Source organism: Zalophus californianus, chromosome 10 (assembly GCF_009762305.2).
Source record: "Zalophus californianus isolate mZalCal1 chromosome 10, mZalCal1.pri.v2, whole genome shotgun sequence".
NCBI lineage: Eukaryota > Metazoa > Chordata > Mammalia > Carnivora > Otariidae > Zalophus > Zalophus californianus.
In genome coordinates this window covers 2,865,526-2,884,166 of record NC_045604.1, presented here as the reverse complement: position 1 = coordinate 2,884,166, position 18,641 = coordinate 2,865,526, and the positions used below count along the sequence as shown (strand labels likewise).

The window sequence follows — 18,641 nt, the reverse complement described above, 5'->3', positions numbered from 1 at the left end:
ACCCCTTGTTTGTTTTGTTTTTGTCTTTTTTTTCTTCATGAACTTAAATTCCTGCTCTTATGTTAAATTCTCCAATAAAGAGTAAGCCCATGAAACCCGAAGTGCCCTCCACCTTGATCCCAATAAAAGCAGAAGAACCCCAGGCTTGTGGCCTCGCTGTGTGGTCCCAGGCGTGTCAGGTACTTCCCAGGACGTGTGAGTAATAAACCTCCCCCCCGCCCCCCACCATGTTTCCTGATGGTTATTGCTGGGGGCAGTGGTGAGAACCACAGGGGCTGATCCAGGCACAACACTGGTTGTTGACAGGCTGAGACCCCCACATCACAGGTTCTTGTTTGTGTGCTTGATCACTCATCCCCTCATCTGTGCAGGTCTGAGTGGCACTTAGGGGAGCCTATTTTGCTAATCTGCAGAGGGGTTTTGTTTTGTTTCTGTTTTTTTAAGTAGGCTCAACGCCAAACATTGGGCTGGAACTCGTGACCCTGAGATCAAGAGTCGCATGCTCCACCAACCGAGCCAATCTGCAAATTTCTATTATTTTCCTCCTCAGCAACTTCAGGCCAGCTTGTATAAAGTTCAAAAGTCTTTTACATCCGCTTTGACCCTTTGACTTTGTGGGGCTCACATACCTTGGCATCACATAAAACATACCTTGACACCACACTCACCAAGTGTGTCTATGTATTAGGACCTCATGTGACACGAAAGTTTGTATGAATTTAAGGTAAGGAAGGGTGTTTCCATTTGAAAAATGAAGAAAAAGTTATTTAAATACTAGCAAGTCCACAGCTTGGCATTTTCTGAGGACCCAGGCATAGCCTTGGAGACATTTTTCCTGACAGACGTGGACCACCCGAAGGCGGCCACCAACATCGGAAATGGCACAGCTACCAGCCCCAAAAGACAAGCGGCATGTAGGACGGTAGCCACGTTCACATTTTGAGAACACAGGCGAGATATGATTATTTTACTTCCTCTTTGTAACTCTCGTGAGCCTTATCTGAGTACCACTCTCTGGTCGTCCTTTGCAGATGGGGGAGAAGCCTGGCCTTTGGTGAGATGAGCTTTCCCTGCCATCGGCCAGGCCAGGTCGCCGGGCTTCTGCAGCTGCTGCTGCTGACCCTGGGTGAGTAGGGGCCACACAGGGACAGGGGCCTAAGTTCCTAATGTCAGCCAGTGGGGGGAAACCCAGGGGCTTCTGTCTCCGCTTTCATGTGGGCTTCAGAGACATAGCAAGAGGTGGAAAGTGAGCCGAGCCGGGTTTCCAGGAAAACCAAAAGGCTCCAGAGAGACCTTGGAGTCTTTTGTGGCCCCTTGGCCTCCTGCCTGGTCCCTCTCCCACCTCATAGGAAGCTGGGATTTTTCTCTCTGCCAAACCACACCTCTAAACCCTCAGAGAAACAATTACTGCCAACATGGGCAAGGGAGAGAAGGTCTGCAGAGCAATACAGCTCCCTTCCTGAGATTTTAAGCCAATATTTAACCAGAGATTGAAAAAGTCGGGGGATGGGCGCCTGGGTGACTCAGTCGTTAGGCGTCTGCCTTCAGCTCAGGTCTTGATCCCAGGGTCCTGGGGTTGAGCCCCATGTCAGGGCTCTCTGCTCAGCTGGGAGTCTGCTTCTCTCCCCCTCTGCCTCTTCCCTTCCTTGTTCCCTCTCTCGCTCTTGCTCTCTCAAATAAACAAATAAAATCTTTTAAAAAAAAAAGAAAGAAAAAGTAGGGGGAACAAGCGCCCAAGAAGTGAGGTTGGGGGGTAGATAAAGCATCTCTCCCAGCCCTTCTCTGCTTCTGCCCTGCCCAGTTCAGGCCGGAGAAGAGAGGGAGAGCGAGCACAAGCTCCTACGTGCATAGCAAGGAGACCAGGGGTGTGGGTACGAGACATTCGCGTAAATGTCATCCCATAAATCATAGGCTGTATTTTTGTTTGGGCACTATGGGAGGTATGGAATGTGGAGGAAGGAATGGGAGGGAGAGCCTGAGAAGGGGCTGTGGCTGGGTTGCTGGGGCATCTCTCAGAGTCTAAGGAAGCGATGGAACAGCATCATTCCATGCTAACCTTTAACCCTTGGCTCTCCCACAGCTTCCGGACAAGAGCAGTCAGGTCAGTCTTCCTTTCTCTTTCCTTCCTGCTCTCTGGGCATTGGTCCTCCTGGCCAGCACGCCTGTCCCCGTAAATGCAGGCTGAGCGGATGTGCCAGCATGAGTGGTGCTGCCACTCTGGGGTCACACCTGTTACCATGGCCGGTGAACAGAACCTCCTGTGATCTCTGCAGCCTTCAGTTCTTTCCCCATCAGTGCAGGGCAAGGAAGCATTTGCAGAGATAGGAGGCTAATGCCCAGAACCTTCCAACTGTCCCCTTTCTTCCCTAAGGACCATCCCCCCACACTTGTATATTCAAGCTAGAGCCACAATCAAAGGACAGAAAAACAGCTCCCATTCACAGAACAAGTGCTGCAGCCAAATTTTTATACACCTCCAGGGGAGCTCATGTTGCTGTCCTGCTTCAATTTCTGGTCCCATTTGTTGGTTGCAATCTTATATACAAAGGTGATTTCCCAAGCAGCCCGTGCCTCTCCATTCAAATTCTTTATATGCTTTAATCTTTTACTGTGTCTGACTTAGATGCAGTGTAGACAAAGGTTGTCTTCTCCATAGAATCTCAAGTTAAACAAAGTTTAAAAGTAATGAAAGCAGGGGGAAAAAGTGGTCATTATATATGAGCCACCAACTAGGAAGTGGTTTTTCAGAGTTTAGAAACTACATCCCAGGCCCACCTATACCTTGACAGAGCATTTCAAAATCAGCCACCTACAGAGGCCCTCATAGTGTGTCCCCAGCTACACATCCTGCCTCCTGAGCTTTTCTGAGCCCACCCCAGGGACCTGAGACCTCTCCCCTGTGACACCCACCTGCCCACTTCTGGGCTAGGCAAAGGATGAGGAAGAGCGGGTTCTGCCCCAGGCCTGTCCCCAGGTTGTATCTGCTCCCTTCCCAGTGGGAATGAGCCCAGCTGCAGGTTGGGCCCTCCCCCGGGTTCAACCCACCTCCCATTTACATTCACCTGCTGCACCTTTCTCTTTCCTGTTCAGCAACATTCCCAAAAGCTTTTCTTCTCCTCACACCTCCATGGTCCACAACCTTCAAAGGAGAGAAAGTGACTCTCACCTGCAAGGATCACCATTCTCTGGCCCAGGGATACATATCTTGGTATTACAATGGGGATTTCTTGAAAAAAGGACCTGAAACAATCCAAATAAACAAGTCTGGACGTTACTCATGCAAGACCCAAAGATCTTCCCTCAGTGACCCCGTGCATGTGGAATTTTTATCTGGTGAGGAAAGAAAGGGGTGAGTTCCTGAAACCAAGCTGCTGGGCACATGTCTGAAGGCTGGGTGAATGCAGGGAACCCAGACAGGGTTGTAAGCAGACCTGAGGATATCTGATGAGCTGTTCCCAGTGTTTGCAGGGCTCTAGCTCTTCCCTCATGGGTAGAAGTGAGAGTTTGAAGAAAGAAAGAGATGGAATAGGTTTGTTCACTCTTTGCAGACTGGCTGATCCTCCAGGCTTCGCACCCTGTCTTTGAAGGAGATGATGTAGATCTGAGATGCCGGGGGAAGAAAGAAAAAGATATTAATGAAAAGATTTACTACAGAAATAACAAAGTAATTAGGCGTGACTATAACTCAGAAGTCGTAAGACTACATTCCGTCTCCAGGGACAATAGCAAATATCACTGTACTACTTCTAGAGAATCTTTTTGGATACGACGGGAAGAAATTTCAAAACCTTTAAAGATCCAAGTTCAAGGTAATGGCTACACTCCTGTGGGTAATAGGTCTTGGCAGGGGAAGTGTGTGAGGATCAAAGAGGGAGTACTCATCAGTGGGGACTTCATGAGAAGCCTTTTCTGAGCAGCCAGGGGAAGGAGAAGGGAGGTGGTTCCATCTCCATGGGTCCCTACCTCCTGACGCTCTGCTGAGAACACAGATGCATCTCTCCAGGAGTTTGGAGCCTCACTGCCCTGGAAACTGTGTTTGTTCCCTCTAGAGCTGTTTCCACATCCTGTGCTGAGAGCCAGCTCCTCCCAGCCCATCGAGGGGAGCCCAGTGAGCCTGAAATGTGAGACCTGGCTCCCTCCACTGAGGTCACACATTCAGCTTCAGTTCCGTTTCTTCAGAGAAGATAAGGTCCTAGGATCTGGCTGGATTGACTCCCCGGAGTTCCAGATCCTCACCATGTGGAATGAAGACTCAGGGTCCTACTGGTGCCAGGCAAAGGCAGTGACCCCCAATATCATAAAAAAAAGCCTGGGATCTCAGATACATGTGCAGAGTGAGTATCTGTGCAGCAGCTTTTCCGAGTGAGGAGAGCAGAGCATGACTTCTCCTGCTCTCTGAGATAGCGAACATGGCAGAAAGGAGCTGCCAGCCATCCCGCTCTCCTTTTGTCTTAGGTTCAACGTTGGCCTCACTTCCCTATAACATTCTCTCCCATCTAAGTTAGGTGATAGTTGTTATTGATCATTTCCTGGGTGTCCAACATGTGGGGGCCTCAAAGACATACAGGGTACATTTTCTCATGGGTCAACAGTTAACAAAAAGCACCGATGACCACACGAAGTCTGTAGAGGGCCCTATGGGGCTGTCCATGTGTCGACCGAAAATTATTCCAAAATAATAAGGAAAGAGGAAGATAACCACAAACTGAAATAGTCAGAGAAGAAGGTGGGGAGGTGGTGCTGAGACTGGAGGAGCTTGGAGGATGGAGAGAGGTGTGGGATCTGAATCAAGTCACTTCAGGATACAAGGAACCTTCCCTGTTCTCTCTTTCTTTGTGGTCCATTGATACATCAGAGATGCCTTAGAGATAAAGGTCTGTAAAACTTGACTGTGGTCAACACTAAGTTTAAAAAGAAGATAGACCTGGTGCCCACAGTACCCGAGGATGGTAACTATTGTGTGGGGGTACAGGTACGGCTCCCTTCATAAGAATGTGCACAATCAGGTCCTTATTTCCCACTTTAGACCCGTTGATATTGGCTTATTCGTGGCAACCCCAGCCTTCCCCTTGGCCCTGCAGCACCTGCCTTTGAGACCCTCTCAAGACCTTCTCTGTCCTCCTAGGGATCCCTGTGTCTGATGTGAATCTAGAGATCCAGTCCCCTGGGGGCCAGCTGATTGAAGGAAAAGATCTGGTCCTTATCTGCTCAGTAGCCAAGGGTACAGGGACTGTCACATTCTCCTGGCACCGGGAGGGCACGGAGAGGCGCTTGGGCAGGAAGGTTCAACGTGCCCTGTCAGCAGAGCTGCAGATAGCCGCCGTGAGGGGGCAGGATGCTGGGAGGTACTACTGCTCAGCCGACAACCTCTATGGCCCCATCCTCAGTAAACGGATCAGAGTCACACTGAGAAGTAAGTTCCTGCTTCTTTCACTCAACCTTGTTCCCCAGCCAGGGTTTAGGTTCTCTGTCAGCTACTAGGATCTTCTGAAGGAGGCAAGGAACAGAGGCATGAAGATTTAAATGCCAGCAAGGAATGGCAAAGGTGGAAAGTAATGTGAGACAATTTTGTCTTGCAGAGAAGACTGAGTAGTAATGAAAACAAAATTATCTAACATCCCTCCTCATGGTTCAAGGAATCCATCTACTTTTAGGCTCCTTGAGTGGAGCCATTAATCTGTCACAGTGTCAGGGACTCTCTCTGACGGCCCCCTGTCTCCCTCAGGCCCCGTGTCCCGCCCCGTCCTCACTGTCAGGGCACCCAGGGCCCGGGCCGTGGTGGGGGACGTGGTGGAGCTTCGCTGTGAGACCCAGAGCGGCTCTCCCCCGATCCTGTACCGGTTTTATCACGAGGACGTCACCCTGGGGAGCAGCTCGGCCCCCTCTGGAGGAGGAGTGTCCTTCAACCTCTCTCTGACCACAGAACATTCTGGAAACTACTCCTGTGAGGCCAACAACAGCCTGGGGGCCCAGCACAGCGAGGCGGTGCCACTCAGGGTCACAGGTAGGACATGTCCTGATCCCAGGTCCATATTCCTCCCACTAAATTATGCTGGATATTTCCTTTATTATCTGGTATACATGCTCAATTAAAACTGCCCATGAACTATGTTTCCTCCCTCAGTTCCAGTGTCCCGCCCTGTCCTCACCTTCAACCCTGCCAGGGCCCAGGTTGTGGTGGGAGATTTGTTAGAACTTCGCTGTGAGGCCCAGAGAGGCTCCCCGCCAATCTTATACTGGTTTAATCATGAAGATGTCATCCTGGGGAACACCTCAGCCCCTTTTGGAGGAGGAGCATCTTTTAACCTCTCCCTGACCACAGAGCATTCTGGAAATTACTCCTGTGGGGCTGACAATGGCCTGGGAGTCCAGAGGAGTTACATGGTGACACTCAACCTCACAGGTGGGTTGGGGGTACCTGAGCTACGGGTTACAGTTAAGGTCAATAAAATATTTTTCCTACAAACTATACAAATTCTACCAGCACAAAGAGTTTTTGAACATGCCACCAAGGCTTGGGGCTTCTAGAGAGTGTGCTGATTTCATGGGGGAAGGAAAGGGAAGAGATTTCAATCTTAGATGCTGACAATCATGTGCCATTATTTTGAAAGTTACAAATTATACAGGTGATAATTTAAATGGAGGAATCAGAACCTGGAACAAAACTGCCCTGATAGATCTCTGGCCCCCACCTTCATGTTGTCTAGATCAAAAACACTTGCCAACAGAACTCAAATATAGGTCTTCCCACTTAGGGCTTTCCACGAACAAAGTAATCCATATCACTGTGGGCATCATCGGGTGGCTGCTAAGCATGCTTGGCCTTGCTGCTACTGCTTCTTTGGTGAGTCACTTCAGGACCCAAAGGAAATCAGGTGGGTGTCTATGTATTACCCTTTGGAGTCGTGACTTTTGCCATTGCTATAATACTTGGGACTTGTATGGTGCATCTTATTAAGGTCATTATTCTCTTCCAAACACTAGACCCTCAGTTCTACTCACTGGCACTCTGTAGGCAATAGTGACAAAAAGGTAGAATACATTTCTCAATAAAGTTGTTACTCCATGTGTTTAAATTGAGATTTAAGTCAGGTAGCAGAATTTTGCTTCCAATTAAAAATTAGAAAGGTAAGTATTTACTATTCTACTCCAGGTTCAAAGCTTACTGAGAACAAAAGGAATAATAATAAAGCCTTCCGTTTGTAACAACAAAAAATAAGTAATAGCATGGTGCAAACCATAAACTCTGAGATATATTTGAGTTCCAGTCAAATATCGTGAAATTTGGAAAATTAATGGAGATGCTGAGAATGAAATTAAAATTTCACAATATTTGACTGGCTAGAACCTCCTGTACATGCTGAATAGAAGTGGTGAGAGCAGACATGCTGGTCTCATTCCTGATCTTAGGGGAAAGTATTTGGTCTCTCATCATTTACTATGATAATGTTAGCTGTGGATTTTTTATACAAAGGCAGTCCCTACTATTTATAATTTGCTGAAAGTTTTTATAGGAAAAATGTTTGTCAAATGCTTTTTCGACATTGATTAAGATGATCATATGATTTTCTTTTCTAGTCTATTGATATGGATTTTGAATTTTGAATGTTAAAACAGGCTTGCATTTGTGAGGTCAACTTCACTTGGTCATGATTGTTGAATTTGATTTGGTAAAATTTTGTTAAGAATGTTTGCAACTACATTCATGAGGGATATTGCTTGGTAGCTTTATTTTCTTGTCATACCTTTATCTGACTTGATGTTAAGGTAACACCCACTTAGTTACCACTTCTGGTATTTGTCATTCCTTTTTGTGTTTCCACTTTTCCTATGGTATCATTTTCTTTCTGCCTGAATTACTTTTCACATTTCTTACAGTATGGGTCTGCTGGTGAACTTGCCTGGTTGTGTTGCTAAAGTCTATTATATCCTTACTGATTTTCTACTTGATCTATCAACTATTGAAAGAAGGGTAGTGAAATTGCCAACTCTAATTATGGATTTATCCATCTCTTCTTACAATTCTATCAACTTTTGCTTCAGGTATTTTGAAGCTCTTTTATTAGGTGCATAAATGTTTATAATTATTTATGTTTTTGATAAAATGACCACTTTATCTTTGTGAAATGATATTTTTATCCCTGGTAGTGTCATTTACTCTGAGATAATCTTTGATATTAATGTATTAATATAAGTAATGTTAATATGGTATTTCTTTTTTTTAATATTTTATTTATGCATTTGAGAAAGAGAGTGAGAGAGACAGCATGAGATGGGGGAGGGTCAGAGGGAGAAGCACACTTTCCACTGAGCAGAGAGCCTGATGTAGGATTTGATTCTGGAACTCTGGGATTGTGACCTGAGTCAAAGGCAGATGCTTAACCCACTGAGCCACCCAGGTGCCCCTAACATGGTATTTCTTTATCCATCTTTTTACTTGTAACCTATTTGGGCCTTTATATTTAAAGTATTTTTTATAAATAGATAGCATATATTTAATTCTTTTTATCCAATAACAATCTCCAACTTTTAACTAAGGTGTTTAGACCATTTACATTAATGTGATGATGGGCGCCTCGGTGGCTCAGTTGGTTATGCGACTGCCTTCGGCTCAGGTCATGATCCTGGAGTCCCAGGATCGAGTCCCACATCGGGCTCCCTGCTCAGCGGGGAGCCTGCTTCTCCCTGTGACCCTCCCCCCTCTCATGTGCTCTCTCTCTCTCTCTCTCTCTCTCCCATTCTTGCTCTCTCAAATAAATAAATAAAATCTTACATTAATGTGATGATAAGGTTAGATTTAATTCTATTATTTTGCTATTTGTTTTCTATTTGTTCCATCTGTTCTTTGTTTTCCTTTTCGTTTTTTTCTACCTTCTTTTAGACCAATTGAGTATTTTTTTATGATTCCATTTTTTCCCTTTGTTGGCTTATTAGGTATATAATTCTTTGTTTTGTTTACTTTACTGGTTGTTTTAGCATTTATAGTATAGACATCTAACTACAATCTATCTTCAAGTGACATTAGATCACTTCACATATAGTGTAAGGGTATTACCATCATGGGGCACCTGGGTGGCTCAGTTGGTTAAGCATCTAACTCTTGATTTTGGCTCAGGTCGTGATCCCAGGGTCATGGGATCAAGCCCCATATTGGGCTCCACGCTCAGCCACAGAGTCTGTGTGAGATTCTTTTTCCCTCTTCTTCTGCCCCTCCCCCCACTCGCTTTCTCTCTAAGAAAGTAAGTAAATAAATAAATAAAATCTTAAAAAAGAAGAAGAATATTCCATCATGTACTCCATTTCTTCCCTCTTAGCTACAGTGCTATTATTTTTATAAACACTTACCTGTTAAAGAGACCTAAGTATAATTTAAGAATCGTACATATTTACTTAAGTAGTTACCACTTCTGATGTCCTTCATTCTTTTTTCTATCTCCGTATTTCCATCTGGTATTATTTTCTTTCTGCCCAAAAGGATTTCTTTTAACATTTCTAATAGTATGGGTCTGCTGGTGATGAATTATTCCAGCTTTTATATGTCTGTAAAGGTTTTTGTTTCACATTCATTTGCGAAAGATGCTTTTGCTGTTGTAGAATTATAGGTTGAGATTTTTTTCTTCTTTAAGTATTTTAAAGATTTTGCTTTACTGTCCTCTTGTGTGCGTTGTTTCTGACAAGAAATATGCTATCATCCTTTGTTCTTCTGTGACTGTGTTTTTTTTCTCTCTAAATGTTTTTTCATGGATCAGGGATTCTTGAATTAATGGACTTTTTTATTCAGTGTCTTGGGTGCCTATAAGGTTTCAATACTTTATATTTTGGAATTACTAAAACTGTACTTTCTGTCTGCCTCTCACTCAGCATAACATGGCATTTCCTTTTCTGTCAGGTCAAATGCTTCTGTTCTCCCTTTCTTAGGGCTTATATTGAAAATCAAGCAAGCAAACAAACAGATAAATAGAACATTTGGATCTCAGTTTAATGAAAAAACTTATACATTTTTCTTAATGATGTTGGTCAAGCATTGTCTTCTTACCCTTTTCTTTTCAGGTCAATCAATGAGACTGTCCTGTTTCTTTGCATGAAAAATGGCACCAACATTTTATGACTGATATTTTAAAGCTACTTAGTATTGGGCGCCTGGGTGGCTCAGATGGTTGGGCGTCTGCCTTCGGCTCCGATCATGATCCCGGGGTCCTGGGATCAAGTCCCGCATTGGGCTCCCTGCTCCTTGGGAGTCTGCTTCTCCCTCTGCTTTTCTCTCTCTCTCTCTCTCTGTCTCTCATGAATAGATGGATAAAATCTTTTTTAAAAAAAAGAAAACTACTTAGTATTTTCTTAAATAACATTACATATAAAATTAAGTGTGTGTATCATTTTTTAAAAAAATATATAAAGATAATAAGAGCACTAACCCTAATAGTACTCGTCATAAAATGTACCATTCATTTAGAGCCCATTATATGCAATTTTGTAGTTTGTCTACTCCCCATTATTCAATAACTACATTTCAGTTCAATTCAATCAATATTATTATAACCATATTAGAGATGAAAAAAATGGAGATGTTTCATAAGTTAAGTAATCTTTCCAAACTCATGTATCTATTAAGAGTCAGAGTTAGGGCTTACTTGGGGGTCTTCTTATCCCTTGACTCCATATTCTCTCACTGCACCTTGGTGACCTATGGAAGGCTGGTCACACCTCCTACTTTCAAAACTACTTTTCTATTTTATCATCTGTTTGTGTCACTTATTAATTAGAAACATACTAGAAGTGCAGACATAAAACCTTACTGTTGGAGTTCAAAAATGTTCAAAAAATAGATTGCTCAGTCAATACAACAACAACCAACACAGGGATGTCAAGATTAGCAACTATCATTTTATGTGATCCGTGAGAACAGGAACCCAGGAGGTTCTGACGTCCACATCTAGAGGAAGTGTTGTTTTAAATAACAAACTTAGTAAGAAATTCTGACAGTCCACCAGTCAGAGGGTATCTGTCTTTCTCATCTCAAAATTTTGCCAACTGTACTTCCCTTATAGCCAAGTCTTCCTTCTCATTATCCATCAGCCTTCTCAGGGAAGAGCTCAGCCCTTTCCATTTTTTCTAAAATATTATTCTGTCTGCTCCTTAAGCCTGAGTTTATCCAACTAGTTACCAAAGGGAGTGATAAATGTATTGACTCTGTGATTGAACTGCCTGGATGAAAATTCCAGCAATATAACTTGCCAAATACTTGATATTTGCCAGATAAATTAAACTCTCCAAACCCCAGTTTCTTTATGGTCATAATAATAGTTATCTACCATTTTGGTGCTATATAAACTGCTTAGCACTATGCCTGGCCCATATGTCTTCAGTGATATTAGCTTGTGTTATGTAAATAGCCACCTTCTGGGTCTATTCTCCCTTTTACATATGAAGAAATAAACTGACTTGCAGACACATCCTGAGACTTAGCTAACCCACCCACAAGAGAGGAGAGGGGCTGTTGACTGGTGTGAATCACAAATGCTCTAAGGAGGGATCATGCTCTTCCAGTTCAGCCATGGTTTGCAGACATCAATCAGTCATTTTTCATGAGAATGTTTACTTGGGGCAATAACTCATGGTCTCTAAGCCCAATGAGACAGACAGAGAGCCGCAGATAAATAGGCAACAGTCAGGAATGGGAAATTAGGAGGAGTCCTGCTTTGGGGCAGACCAAAAAGATTTCAGTGTTTCACTGATGATAGAAAACTGCCATATTTTCAAGGCTGATGGGGTAGCCTTCCAGATTAGGTTTACATGTAATCACCTAACATAAAATTGTTCAACTTGCCATTTTTTTTTTAGTCCTCAAAGTATATCCTTTAATTTGTTCAGTTGCTGAACAAACCTTTATTGAATATTGTGAACATTCTAGCCACTGGGAATATAAAAATAATTAAGACGAAGTTGTAGCCTCAAGTAACACACTCTTTCAGGGTGGAGAGAGTTGGAGGGAAACATACAAATTGGTAATTGCCATCCAATATGGTGATTTTAATATTGCAGGGGTCTATGTGTGTGGAGATAGTTCACTTGATACAGCTCACTGGCCCCAGGGAAAGCCCTGGAGGAGGAAAGATCATTTGGAATCAGCCAGGTGAAAGAGAAGGAAAGAAGGGGTATGGAGAAAACACCCACTGTGGATAGGTTTGCAAGGGCCACAGGTAGAGAGAGGTCGAGCTTGTTACGGGAGCCCTATTGATTCAGTGTGTAGGAACTCTGCCTCTGGTCTCCATCTCCTAGGGCCGCAGTTAGGATAAAGAAGAGGAAGACGGAAAGCACTTGGCCCAGAGTTAAATACTAAGTTGTCTCTCTTGTGCTACTTGGCCATACCTCCTTAGAGTGCATGCTGCTTTTACTGACTGAATAAGTATGATTCTGGGCAACTATCTTTCCAGACCCCAACTACCTCATTGGTAATCTCCTATGGGGATGGGGAGGGGGGTGGTTAGAGCCGGATGTTCTCTAATATTTGCCATAGCTGAGACCTAGAATAAATCTGATTTCCAGGAAAGGACATTCTAACGTAGAGCCCACTACCTACACAGCTCACTCACCATCAGTCATCCTTTGTTTTTCAGGAGGACTTCGTGCCACTGGAACACCCAGGTGAGGTCTCTTGTTTCTTATGCTGCCAACGTTGTCATGATTTAGTCATGCCCACAAAACAGGGTCACAGAATTATAAGTATGTTAAAAAATATTTGACCGGACTTCCTATTAACATTTTCAAATTCTTACAAAACCCAAAAGTGTGATTCAGAAAGCCACTTTCAGCCACATTTATCATACTCACTTAGACCTACACATACACAGAACTCATGTCATCTGCTCTCCATGTTAATCTATCTACTTCCTTAAATGTGCCCTGGTGGAGAGCTGACCACTCACACCTTAATGGCATCATCTGTCACAGGGCTGCACCTCACTCTTCCCCACTCATCCCTCCACCACACACTCATGCAGGACATAATTGTTGAATGCTGGCAATGTTCAATTCCCAGTATTAATTGCAGAAGGAAACAGAAGTGGGAAAAAACACACCACTCTTTTCCCAGAAAGTCTTCATGGAATCTTACAGGAAAGGTAGATTATTGTAATATGAGCTGGAACATTGAAAGGGACCTTTTTCAAAAAACAAAAGTCAAGTTCTTTGGGAATGCAAAAGTCTTTGTGTATCAGTGTTTAAACATTTAAATTTTTGAGAACAATAAAAAATTAGGCGGATATAACTGTTTACCAAAAAGACCTTGAGACTGTGCACTTTTGCCCACTGACCTTGTGTCTGTCCGCCCTCTCTGTAATGCTGTCTTGGGCTGCACATCACGTCACACACACCTTCTGAGTCCTCTTGAGAGAGCCATGCAGAGTCAGGGTAGGCAGCCGTGATATTTTTAAAATATTTTGTTTATTTATTATTTGAGAGAGAGAGCGCGAGTGAGTGTGAGCAGGGAAAGGGCAGAGGGAAAAGGAAGGAATTGTCAGAGAGAGAATCCCAAGCAGACTCCACACCGAGCGTGGAGCCTGATGCAGTGCTCGATTTCATGACCTTGAGATCATGACCTGAGCCAAAATCAAGAGTCCGACACTTAACCAACTGAGCCACCCAGGCGTCCCCACAGCCATGATATTTTTACGTGGACCGTGCTGGGCTCCTCCTGGATACCGGTTTTCCTGAGACTCGGTATGATCCACAAATCCTTTTCTCCCTTGTGTCTCTCGCTGTCTGTCACAGTTACAGTCCCAAGGAGCATCGAGAGCCTTCCCGGTCCGGGCCCTCCAACACAGACCCCCACAGGCCCATCCACTCTGAGCCAGCAGCCCTGATGGAGCTGCAGCCTGTGTATAGCAATGGTGAGGACTTCCTAAGTACCCCAGGGCTCCAGGGATGCGCCAGAGTGGGAGGAGAGACGGAGCCACTGCCCAGGAAGGAGTCACACTCAACTTTAAAATGACATTCCTGGCCCAGTGTCTGAGACAGAAGGTGGTTATGAACTTAGTGGCTGAGAAGGGTCTAGAGTGTGGGTTCTGGACTACGGCTAGCTATCATCTGTTCTCTCACAGTGAGTCCTGGACATGACAATCTGGTTTATTCCCAGATCTGGAGCAGCCATCACACAAAGGAAAATCCAGGTGAGACCCCTTCCGGACAAGTGGAGGTGAGGTGGCCATGTGTGAGTGGATCCTCGAGGGGCCTCTGATCAGGCCTCTCAAATATGAGTGGGGCACCGAAGGAAGGATCATCTCCTCCCGCACTGCCATCATATGGCTGAGTCCCTTCCCATGGGCCCATGGGCACTGCCACCGGACCCCGCAAACTCCCTGAGGACAGACACTATTGTTTCCCATGAACATACCGATAGCATTGGTTAGAAAACCAACCAGTGCAGTGCTTAGAAAACTATAGGCCTCTTCAAATACTGTTTTCAAAGAATGCATGAGCGGTAATTGCTAGTGTCACCCTCTCATAACCTAATGTGTACACAATCATAATTCCCCCAACTGGTCTCTTTATTTCTAATCTTGTCCTCCTCTAGCCACCCCCAACACTCTGCTTCCAGCACAATCCCTCTGAGATACGCTGCTCATCACACCCTGCCTCGGTGACGCTTCATTCCAAAGCTGGACCCTCGCCTCCCCCTGCACTTCAGCCCCTCCTCACATCTCTGTCTTTACTCTAGCCGAGCTGAGCCTTCCCATTTTCCTGCTCATACTGGGCTGTTGCCTGCTTTGGTGCGCATGTGTCTTCTTTGTTCTGAAATGTCCTTACCCCCACCTACTTTACCCCCACCTGGTTTACCTCTGACCCCTGCTCGCATGTCAAGACATACCTCTGCGAAACGTCCACCAGCCCTCCCTGTGTCCGAACCTGGGAGGACGGATTACCCTTGTGGCAACAACAGAGTTCAGTATGTATTTCTCTCTTGGTGCCCATTGTACTGGTTGCATACATTTACACGTCCATTGCCCCCCTTACAAATTATAGGCTCCTTGGGTATATGGACTGAGTTTGTGTTGTTTCTCTGTCCTTGTAGCTTACCAGTGTTTAATAGAAGGTCATTGTTCACTGAGTGCTTATTGGTTGAATAAATAAATGAAAGAGATCCAGAGGACCCCTTGGAAAGATAGAAGAAACACACACACTGAATTTTCTTAATGCTTCACTGCAAATCTTCACTGGGAATTTACTGTGTGGCCTTAGAATGGTAACCCCCTCTCCAGCCTCCTCCACTTTCCCTGCACGAAGTGAAACCCGTATTCCACTTTCTCCCAATCAGTGCAGCCACAGAGGCGCTGAATGGGAGTGGGAAGGGAGCAGGGGGACCACTTTGCTGGGGTGATGAGCAGTGGAGAGAGAAGGAAACCATCAGGAAAGTCACTCTGGACATTTGGTGGGCAGGGGAAAGGCTTTATCAGTGCGCGAGGGTGGGGTACTCTGTCTGAGGCTTGGAAGAATCCAGCAGAGCAAACCGTTGAGAGCTGAGTCAGCAGAGGAGAGATTTTTGAAATGCATTATGAGTGGGTTGTAAGTTGGACTATGTCACCCACAGTCTAATACTTTTCTTCCCTCCTCCCATCCAACAGCACCTTCACCAAAGACACATCAGAAGGATGAGGTGGGTCACCCTTTCCGGCTCTCTCTCCCCTCTGCACCTCCTCACCTCTACTTAGGTACTTACTGTTTGTGGGTTTCCCACCAGGAACCAGCAATCATCTATTCAGAGGTGAAGAAGGCACATCCAGATGACCATGAAGGGCAGGCCCATGAAGATGCTGCAGAAAACTATGAGAATCTCCCATGTGCACCACTGGCCCTAGACCGCTAGCCCTCTGCCCAGAGTGGCCCACAGGGAGCCTGGGAGCAGCCCATGTCTTCTCCCTGTTCTCCACAACCATGCACCCGCCTTCCGTTCAGGGGGCTGGGTGAAAGTTCTGCCCCACCCCTCCGTGACTGAGTCTCTGTGTTCTCTGGGAACAGAAGGGGCAGCATTTCAGTAAACACTGCATTTCTTCACAGTAGAGACACGTGTGAAGGCAGGGCAGATGGGCCTTCACCTCCGGGGTCCGTGGAACAGAGGAGGAAGGGCGGATGGTCTAGCCAGGATCACAAGGGTGCAATCATGACCATGTGCTCCAAGTGTGATCGAAAGCTTTGAATGCGCCATCTCTGCATAAACAATTTGCTCTAAACACTTTGTTTCCTTTTTTAGATAGATAGGTGATAAGTGACTGATGATGATATTAATGAATAAGATAAATAGAGATATAAGACACACACACCAATCCACTCAGAATTTGGGGCCTTCACGAGTCTTCCTCTCTCAAAAGATCAAACCTCCCCCCTTCCTGTAGCAGCCGAGTTCCACTGCTTAATTGTTCAACGTCCACTTTTTGGAGGCTCCAGAAATCAGCAGCAATCTTGGAATCCCAATGGAGCCGGTGACTCTCACAACTCACAGGGCAAAGCCTAGTATCGTGAGACACCCCTCCCATTGCCCACCGACTCCCAATTAATTCAAGCACTGAGTGTCCACCGTGGGAGAAAACATTTAAAAAGCATGCCATCTGTGCTTAAGTCTCCAGAAAAGCAGCAGAGTTGTTTTGAGTGGCTTTTATTCGTATGGAATAGCTGGAATTGTTAGCCTGTGTCACCTGGGGTGACACTGAACTTTTTACTGCAGTAAAAAAAATAGACCTTAGCAAGCTGGTGCGTTCACTGAGGACTGGTATACATCCACTGATACACGTTATGGACAGCAGGGATTTTACACCTGCCATATTTATGACTCCAAGTAAATAACACAGTGAGGCTTTGCAAACCTTTGGAGTAGCAAGAATAAAAAGTACTAAGTGTATTTCAAATGTTATTCCTTTCCCTGTGGTGTCAGAAGCTTAGGCAACGGGAAGTGTAACATACAGCAAAATGCAATCCAATTTGAGGTTTTAATCTTAGCCTCAGGAATTTGGCTAGCAAGCTAATTTGCTGAGGGGAAAAAAAAAGTGATGTCCTTTATAAAGAGGGAATATATTATTTGTTACCAAAGAGAGACTTATATGTCTTGTTTCCATGTTAGCTGGTACAGAATGCTCTCCAGAATGTATACTTGGCCTTTAGAAAGAGCAAGAAGTCCAGGTGTAATCTGTGCCTATGCTTAAATTTGGCCGTGAGTGCCTCCCAACTTTGGGCTCCAGGAAGAATAGAGCCATATAAGGGGGAGGGGGACATTCCACGAGGTGCCAGCTGTGGGAAACCCATCTGAAAGAATGGTGACAAAAGGCAAAGTCCCCAAGGGAGAGAGGCAGCATTGGGGCACCTGGGTGGCTCAGTCGTTAAGCATCTGCCTTCGGCTCGGGTCATGATCCCAGAGTCCTGGGATCGAGCCCCACATCGGGCTCCCTGCTCGGTGGGAAGCCTGCTTCTCCCTCTCCCACTCCCCCTGCTTGTGTTCCCTCTCTCACTGTGTCTCTTTCTGTCAAATAAATAAATAAAATCTTTAAAAAAAAAAAAAAAAAAGGCATCATTCCGTGGCCGGTAAGAGTCACTCTGCAGAAGGGCACGTCAGCCGTGGAACAGCCACCAGGACGGCAGCCACTCAGGTGGACAATATCCGTGATGCCACGGCAAGAGATGGAGACCGCGCGGGGCTCTCTGGTGCACAGAACAGCTCTGACAGGGTGCGGACCCTTCTCCCAGAACTCCTTATCCAGGTCCTCAAACTGAGGGCAAACAGTACCGGTGAGCAGTCAGGGAGAGCCTAAGGAATAACTGGGAGAATATCCAAGAGGAAATCATATTTCCAGCTAGTCAAGAAGGTAACATCTGAGTCATCAAGATCTAAGACATGACTATCATCTCTTTCTTTATATTATATTTATTTCATTTATTTACAGATGTCTTGAAGAACAATTTATATGCAATAAATCACACATATCTGAAGTATACAGTTTGATTTTTTGGCAGAAATGTACATCCACGAAACCACCACAATCAAGATCCCAAACATCTCCATCACACCCCACTGCTCTCCTGCCCTAAGGAGCACCTCTTTCCCTCCAGACCTTCTCATGCCATCACGAGATGCTTTCTGTCACTTATGTAAATAGGATCATACAGTATATACTCTTTTGTGCCCGCTTCCCTCACTAAGCAAGAGAATTTTGAGACTCATTCACATTGTATCAAATAGCCGCAACACATTCCTTTTTATTGCTACATAATATTCCACTGGATATACCACATTTTCATTATCCATCTCTCTGTAAATGGACATTTAGATTTTTTCATTTGTCATTAAAAATAATACTACGAAAATTCACATACAAGTGTTTGTGTGGACATGTTTCCATTGCTCCTTTGTAAATACCTGGGAGTATAATTGCTGAGTCACATAGTAGATTTATGTTGAAGGTTTTAAGAGGCTTGATACTCTTTTCCAAAATACCTGCACCAGGTCACATCCCTGCCAGCACTGACTGATAGCTACAGTAGTTCCACACCCTTGTCAACACTTGGCATTTGCAGTCTTCAACTATAGCCATTGCAAAGAGTGTGTGCTGTAGTGTAGTGTGATCTCACTGTTGTTTTAATTTCCCTGGTGATCCATG

The 18,641-nt window shown here is 44.9% G+C and overlaps 1 protein-coding gene across 5 annotated transcripts; it reads left to right on the top strand.

Annotated features, from left to right (window-relative positions):
• The first annotated feature begins 1,000 nt into the window (after positions 1 to 1,000).
• Positions 1,001 to 17,952, top strand: FCRL3 (Fc receptor like 3). 5 transcript variants are annotated; one of them, XM_027610885.2, is made up of 14 exons: positions 1,001 to 1,126; positions 2,081 to 2,101; positions 3,091 to 3,333; positions 3,549 to 3,809; positions 4,050 to 4,334; positions 5,126 to 5,413; positions 5,726 to 6,004; positions 6,125 to 6,403; positions 6,756 to 6,875; positions 12,618 to 12,645; positions 13,771 to 13,889; positions 14,100 to 14,168; positions 15,621 to 15,652; positions 15,737 to 17,952. In XM_027610885.2, exons 1-14 carry the CDS (start codon positions 1,060 to 1,062, stop codon positions 15,860 to 15,862), a joined length of 2,217 nt encoding a protein of 738 aa, XP_027466686.1. In that variant the 5' UTR covers positions 1,001 to 1,059; the 3' UTR covers positions 15,863 to 17,952. The 5 variants fall into 5 exon arrangements, with proteins under 5 accessions (XP_027466686.1, XP_027466688.1, XP_027466687.1 ...); XM_027610887.2 differs by lacking the exon at positions 6,756 to 6,875; XM_027610886.2 differs by lacking the exon at positions 2,081 to 2,101 and having other exon boundaries at positions 1,011 to 1,126.
• Positions 17,953 to 18,641: the final 689 nt, after the last annotated feature.